Source organism: Bidens hawaiensis, unplaced genomic scaffold, assembly GCF_021521415.1.
Source record: "Bidens hawaiensis isolate Kalapana, Puna unplaced genomic scaffold, B.hawaiensis_p1.1 tig00022140_1, whole genome shotgun sequence".
Lineage (NCBI taxonomy): Eukaryota > Viridiplantae > Streptophyta > Magnoliopsida > Asterales > Asteraceae > Bidens > Bidens hawaiensis.
Window position 1 is genome coordinate 122,032 of NW_027493426.1, and position 7,534 is coordinate 129,565.

Here is a 7,534-nt window from a genome sequence, read left to right on the forward strand (position 1 = left end):
ACAAATTTATGTCCAAAATTTGTGATTATGCATTTAGTGTTACTGGCACCCCATGGTAATTAACAAATTTATGTCCTAAATTTGTGATTATGCATTTAGTGTTACACCTTTTCGCTTCATTGTTTAGCAAGTCGCATGCTATGATGCTAAAACGCTTCACTCTATTTTCAAGTGACATTAAATAAGCAACTCTGTCATAATATTTTATTTTTTTAATTGTTACCAAGTTGCATGCTAATTAATATGCCAACTCTATTATCAGATGACATTAAACAAGGAATCTGATAATATTTTCAACTTGGTAACAGAGTTATTGGTATAGTCATCCATATAAAAATTACTAATTTACTACAACAATTGATAACAAAATTTTATCCAACATAAAAGTAATATTAAAAACAGATATTCAACACGTACACAAAAGCATTATCTCCCTGCCTGCTTTTATTGTTACACAAAAAAGCAAAAAAAAAAAAAAAGAAAGAAAAAAAAGGCTGCTCCAAATACTTATTACATGCAAAGTAACTTAGCTTCTCTTAACGTTCTAAGACACCATCAAAAGTCCACGTACAATCAGCTATTACATGCCGCAGGTGCATGCAAAACACGTGCATGGATTGCATTTGCAGTCTGATTCGTTACCCGCTGCCGCCACTCCTCCGGTACTGGTCTCCACTCCACTGCACCACCACACGCATCAATAATTTCATCATAAATTTTACAAAATTACAGAATAAAAAAAAAAAGATGAATATATAACGTACGTCTTACTATCTGCAACACCAAGAATAACAGTCTTGGTGGTAGTCATCTCATCAGGGACCGTTTCCGGGTACATCTTGCACCTGCATGCAACCAACGAAAATAAATTAAATACTTCACATCTAATCTCACACTGTTTTAAACGGTGTGTGTACGTTTTAAATAAAACAACATTTCAAATACCGACCGTCTATGGTTAAAACTGTCGTCTAGATTCCGTTTAACCAATATTTTCAAAGTTTTGACTTTAAAAAGTGACTTTCTTGATTAAAAAAAACACGGTTCAAGTGTTTTTGGTCATTTGATGATGTGAAATTAGATGGGATGGTGTAGAACTTACCCGCCACAGCTGCTACCGCACTTGCAGTCGGCCCCGCAGCCGCACTTTCCACCGCAGCAAGAAGACATTAATGTTGATTGCAAGATCGAGCGAGAGGTGTGAGATTTAGTTTGGAAAGTATCAAAGTAGTTCGGATAATATGGCGTTAAACCTCATGGCGATGCTATTTATAAGCAGACTGTAGTGATTATTAATCTCTACCGTCCACGTATCGGGGTCTATCGTCCAGGTGTAATTAATACGAGGCTGATTCATAAGTCCTATGTTGTCCGGATCTTATTTGTACTTGATTTATTTACTCACCGTTACGTAATATGAGCAAAAGAAAATGAATAATGGAATAAACTGAAATAACTTAGTTACCGTGTATTATTGAGTTTACCTCTTCCTCAACGAGAGGATAATTTATAAATATACATTTATGTGTGAGTTTGTGTGTACTATGTTGTGCTGTTTGTAATTGTCTTTTCTTCATTTTTTGTTTTCAGGTGTCACAGAGAATTGCTACGTGTCTTTGCTCTCAACCAGGGGTGTTCAAAAGTATCCGAATCTGAATCCGTATCCGAATTATCCGATAATCCGTATTCGAACTATCCGAAATTTCGGATATCCGAAAATTCGGATATCCGAATTCCGGATATCCGAAATTTCGGATTCGGATATCAATTTTAAGATTTTTCGGATAGTTCGGATATCCGAAATATCCGAAATATTAAATTTAATATTTTTTGTTTATATATTATATTTGAATGTATGTGGATAATTTATGATATCTTGACTTTTCAAACAAAGGTACCTTCCCAAATCCCATGACTTCATTCTCTTTCTACATGTTCTAATTAACCCTAGATCTAAAATCCAAATGCTGGCCTCGTGTCTTCCCCATCAGTCCACCGCACCGTCTCAATTCACAAGCCCCATACTTCAAGTCGGTGTCACCTGGATGAACTAGCCGCTATAAACGAGTAATTCAGACAACGGATCTGATTTGCCATGGCCGCAACAGATCATATATGGAATGGACATGGAGATAGAACGAAGATCTACGAATAAACAAGGTTTGTCCTTCATATGTAATGGAGAATGAGAGGGACGAGCAGTGGCAGTAGTTGGTGGATGACGGTGGATGCTGACGATGGACACCAGCTGTTCAAGTGATTTAGTTTTGAAAAGATTATTGAAAGTTAGAAATGGCATATTCATTCTTGATATTTTATGTTTGAAGTGTTGGATTTCGAGATATGTATAGTTTTGGTAATTAAAAAGGTTTTTTTTATTTCTTTTTCGGATATTCGGATATCCGAGGTTCGGATATCCGAAATTTCGGATTCGGATTCGGATTCGGATAGTGATTTTCACTACCCGAAAGGTTCGGATATCCGAAAGTTCGGATATCCGGTTTTGAACAGCCCTACTCTCAGCCCACCGACTCACTTCTATTCCCCACTTTAATAGCATTTTATTTTTTTTTATTTTCTATTGGTATGAGCATACACTCTCAAATCAATACAGAATGAATAATCAATTAAAGAAGAGATAACTCAAACACTTGATTGGAATTAATTGATCAGTGAATGCATAAACTGAAAGCATTGAAGAACTTAAATACACAAAACAAAATAACGTAAACTAGAAAAGCAGGCACAAGACTCGGACTTTCTTAACTACTTGGCAACATCCTTATTCAATTTCCTTCCTTAAGAACCGTTAGACTCAATCAATCATATTAATTTGAATTATATATTAATACCCTCCTTTAATTCAAATTCTTGAACTCCCAACTGATGTCTGAAGTACACAAACTTTTGTCGTGACAATGCCTTAGTAAGAACATCAGCAACTTGATCTTCAGTTTTACAAAATTCCAATAAACTTGTTTTTGGGTAACCATCTCTCTTATAAAGTGATGTTTTAACTTAATATTCTTTGAGCGACCATGAAGCACCGGATTTTTGGATAAGCATATAGCAGACTTGCTATCACAGTAGATGGTTGTTGCATTTTCTTGTTTTACCCCTAAGTCTTCCAACATTCTTCTTAACCAGATTGCATGACAAGTGGCTCCTGTAGAAGCTATGTATTCAGCTTCAGTACTTGACAACGCCACTGTATGTTGTTTCTTTGAACTCCATGCTATCGCACCACTTCTAAGCGTAAACACATTAGCAGACACACTTTTTCTATCATCAAGACTTCATGCCCAGTCACTATCACTATATCCCAATAATTTTACTTCACAATTCTTTTCATACCATATTCCAAAATTGAGAGTACCAGCTACATATCTCAGAATTCTTCTAACTGCACCATAATGAAATTTGGATGGAGCCTGCATAAACCTTGAGGTCAACCCAACAGCAAAAGAGATGTCCGGCCTAGTATGAGTTAATACATAAGCCCACCAATCAAACTTCTATACACCGAGGCATCAACTTTATCAACTCCATCTTCTAGTTGCAACTTTTCACTTGTGTTCATTGGAGTTTCTTCTATATTACAGCCCATCATACCAAATCTTTTAAGCAGACCAGCCGCATACTTCTTCTTGGCTAACAAAAACACCGGATTTTGTTTGCTTTACTTCTAACCCAAGAAAATATTTGAGGTGGCCGATATCGGTCATCTCAAATTCCATCATCATCCCCTTCTTGAATTCTTCAATAAGAGTAGCACTTGAACTGGCATAGATTATGTCATCTACATAGAGACACACATAGATGACATCATCTGACTTCACACGCTTGACATACAAAGTGGGCTCATTGTTGCTTCTTATGTACCCATGAGAGATAAAATACGTATCAATGCGAGAGTACCAGGCCCTTGGAGCCTAATTGAGCCCATACAAAGCTTTCTTTAATAGATACACCTTTTCCATATGTCCTTCAACTTCAAAACCTTGAGGTTGATGGACATATATTTCCTCTTCAAGATCACCATTTAGGAAGGCAGACTTTACATCAAGTTGATGCAAGGTCCAACCCAATTGAGCAGCCGTGGCTAAAACGGTTCTTATGGTCTCAAACCTAGCCACAGGCGCAAAGGTCTCACTAAAGTCTATTCCTTTTTGTTGAGAATAGCCCTTAGCTACAAGCCTTGTCTTGTACCTGAGTATCTCACCTTTGGTACCAAGTTTAGTTTTGTATAACCACTTGAGGCCAACAATATTCTTATTCTTTGGTGGTGTAACTAACCTCCATATTTGATTCTTTTCAATTGCTTGTAGTTCTTCAATCATGGCTTGTCTCTATTCTTTTAATTTTGAGTCTTCTTCATAACTGGTTGGATCAGTTATGTTTAAAGCAAATTGACAAGCAGTATAGTCTTCCATTGGAGAGAAATTGTCATACACATCTTCCAGCCCTTTCAATTTTCTTGGTGGTGTGATGGAGTCGTGCATTGCTGATTCATAACTATCAGGGCTATTACTATGAGCATTTATCCCGGTAGAGGGTGTCACAGGTTCATCTTGTTTTTGCTGCATAGGCTGAGTGCCAGAAGAAGATGCACGAATAGAATTAACATAAACATTATAATTGGAAGTATCACCTGATTGAGGCAGGATGTCATTAACTCAGCATATTAATTTGTCATATTCAAGTTTGTCAATTTCGGTAACATGGTCCTTCAAATTTCTCTTAACCTCTTTAGTCTCTCAACAATGATTAGATATTCACCCACATAAATTCTCAAATGTTACTTACTTTTGTATTGTGTAATATCTTAATTTGGGAGGTTACAACTATTAAAAAAGTACTAAATATTTAACATACTTAACAACTTTTTGAACACTTAAAACATATATACACTCTTATAACCCACTTATAACATTAAAATACACTTAAAATTTACAAAATTAGGTATTAAATCAGTATTCAGGTGATTTAAAAACAGAAAATCGACATGCATTAAGTATAAGAAATTTATATATATCGGTTTATACTTTCACTTATAAGGTTTTATGTAAATTATCTAATCAAATTTAAAATCACAAACCGAAAAAAAAATAGGTGAATCAACTAATATATAAATAGGAATGAGTTATTATATGAAGAGAAAAAAAATTATAATGGAAAGAACTAATAATTTGTTGTCATGTGTCAAGTAGAGGAAGAGTATAAAAGGAAAACACATATTTTCTTTGGTCACATACAATGATGTTAATTCTTCCATCATTTTAAAACGTCTATAAGTTTTTCGATTGATATTTTTTTTTAAAAAAATTCATCATAATAAAAAACGTTTTTTAATCTTTAATAATGAGTATGACTTTGTTTTATACAAATAAAAAAAAATGTTTTTGTGTCTTTTTGTTTATTATTGTGCCTTATGTTCATCATTGTTTTTCTCTATTTATCATTTTGTCTTTATGCTTATCTTTGTGTTTTTTTTTTCCAAAAATGATGAAACCTGAAAAACACCGCTGTGTAATTATAATAGGTAAATATAAAGATAAAATAACAACTATATTAATACATAAAAGTATAAAACACAATGATTAATGCATATTATACAATAACATAAAACATAAAACACAATGGTGAATACATATTACACAATGATCTGAAATGTAAACAAAATGATAATTACATAATACACGAGGACTGAACATTGTACACAATGAACGTAATACGCAATGAATAAAACAAAATGATAAGCAGAAAGACACAATAACGAACAAAAGACAAAATGATAGACACAATGACATACGTTTTGTTTTGAATTTTATTTTTAATATGTGTAACGGTTGATAAACACAATGACCATAACTTATAACACAATGTAGAAAGCTCAATTTAAAAAACACAATGACAAACTAATAACATAATGTATAAAAACCAATTATTTTTTTACTTTTATACATTAATACGGTACTCATATTAAAGATAAAACCGTTTGTTATTATGATGACTTTTTTTATAAAATAATTGTCGTATGAAAACGTTGTGAACATTTTAAAATGATAGGATAATTGACTTGTGCGTTGCATGTGGAGAGATGATCTCAACAATCTGGACTATTCCAAATATGTCATTTCCATCCTTTTTTATTCTCAAATTAACCACAGACATTCAAATCTAAGATCAATAGACTAAATTACTTCTCACATTTATCGTTTTTTGTTTATTTTGTATTTTAATCTAACCCTATATAAATAAACTTATAATTTCATACAGTCAAACAGTCGTTCAAAAAACACTTAAACGGCTGTGATTAACCATCAAACAGCCGCTAACAAAAAAAAAACGACTGGGTTTGACCAAAAAAGTCATAATTTGAAAATTATTGGTTTGAATGTTCGCTTAGCTAATATCCAGACAACAGTTCTGACCAAGTATAGTCGAACTTTAAAACTTTTTGGTCAAATCGGTCATCTCACCTCTATCCAAACAACCGATCGATTTAAACGGATTGGGATTAGATGTCAAAATGTTTTGATCAAAACGGGTATCTGATCTCTATCCAGACAATCGTTTAAAACAATACGGGATTAGATGTCTATAGATCATCCTAGCTTTATAAACTTATAATTATAATCATCATGTACGATTCAAACTATATATAAATTATAAAATCAATATAAGTCTAGCGTTGATCAAATGCAATCGTAAGTTTTCATTTTTATCAAATGCAGCTGTACGTTTTATTACAGCCGCACATTTTACAACCAAGATAAGTATCACTTATCATAGTCGCGCGCATTTTAAAACATGATAAGCCCTAGCTGCGCATTTTACAACCAAGATAAGTATCACTTATCATAGTCGTGTGCATTTTAAAACAAGATAAGCCCGACTTCTCATTAGAGTTGTGTTGGCTCGCATTTTAAAATCAAGATAGCTATGACTGAAAATCTGAAATCCCGGATGGATTGTTGGGCAAGTCCGGTGCCAGTACCCCATGGTAATTAACAAATTTATGTCCAAAATTTGTGATTATGCATTTAGTGTTACTGGCACCCCATGGTAATTAACAAATTTATGTCCTAAATTTGTGATTATGCATTTAGTGTTACACCTTTTCGCTTCATTGTTTAGCAAGTCGCATGCTATGATGCTAAAACGCTTCACTCTATTTTCAAGTGACATTAAATAAGCAACTCTGTCATAATATTTTATTTTTTTAATTGTTACCAAGTTGCATGCTAATTAATATGCCAACTCTATTATCAGATGACATTAAACAAGGAATCTGATAATATTTTCAACTTGGTAACAGAGTTATTGGTATAGTCATCCATATAACAAATTACTAATTTACTACAACAATCGATAACAAAATTTTATCCAACATAAAAGTAATATTAAAAACAGATATTCAACACGTACACAAAAGCATTATCTCCCTGCCTGCTTTTATTGTTACACAAAAAAGCAAAAAAAAAAAAAAAGAAAGAAAAAAAAGGCTGCTCCAAATACTTATTACATGCAA

At 33.4% G+C, this 7,534-nt stretch overlaps 1 protein-coding gene across 1 annotated transcript; it reads right to left on the reverse strand.

The window, feature by feature from the left end:
* Positions 1 to 520: 520 nt before the first annotated feature.
* Positions 521 to 1,411, reverse strand: LOC143564644 (metallothionein-like protein type 2). Its single transcript, XM_077051857.1, has 3 exons — positions 1,103 to 1,411; positions 765 to 845; positions 521 to 680 (listed from the first exon to the last, which is right to left on the reverse strand). Exons 1-3 carry the CDS (start codon positions 1,168 to 1,170, stop codon positions 581 to 583), a joined length of 249 nt encoding a protein of 82 aa, XP_076907972.1. The 5' UTR covers positions 1,171 to 1,411; the 3' UTR covers positions 521 to 580.
* Between the last annotated feature and the right edge of the window lie 6,123 nt (positions 1,412 to 7,534).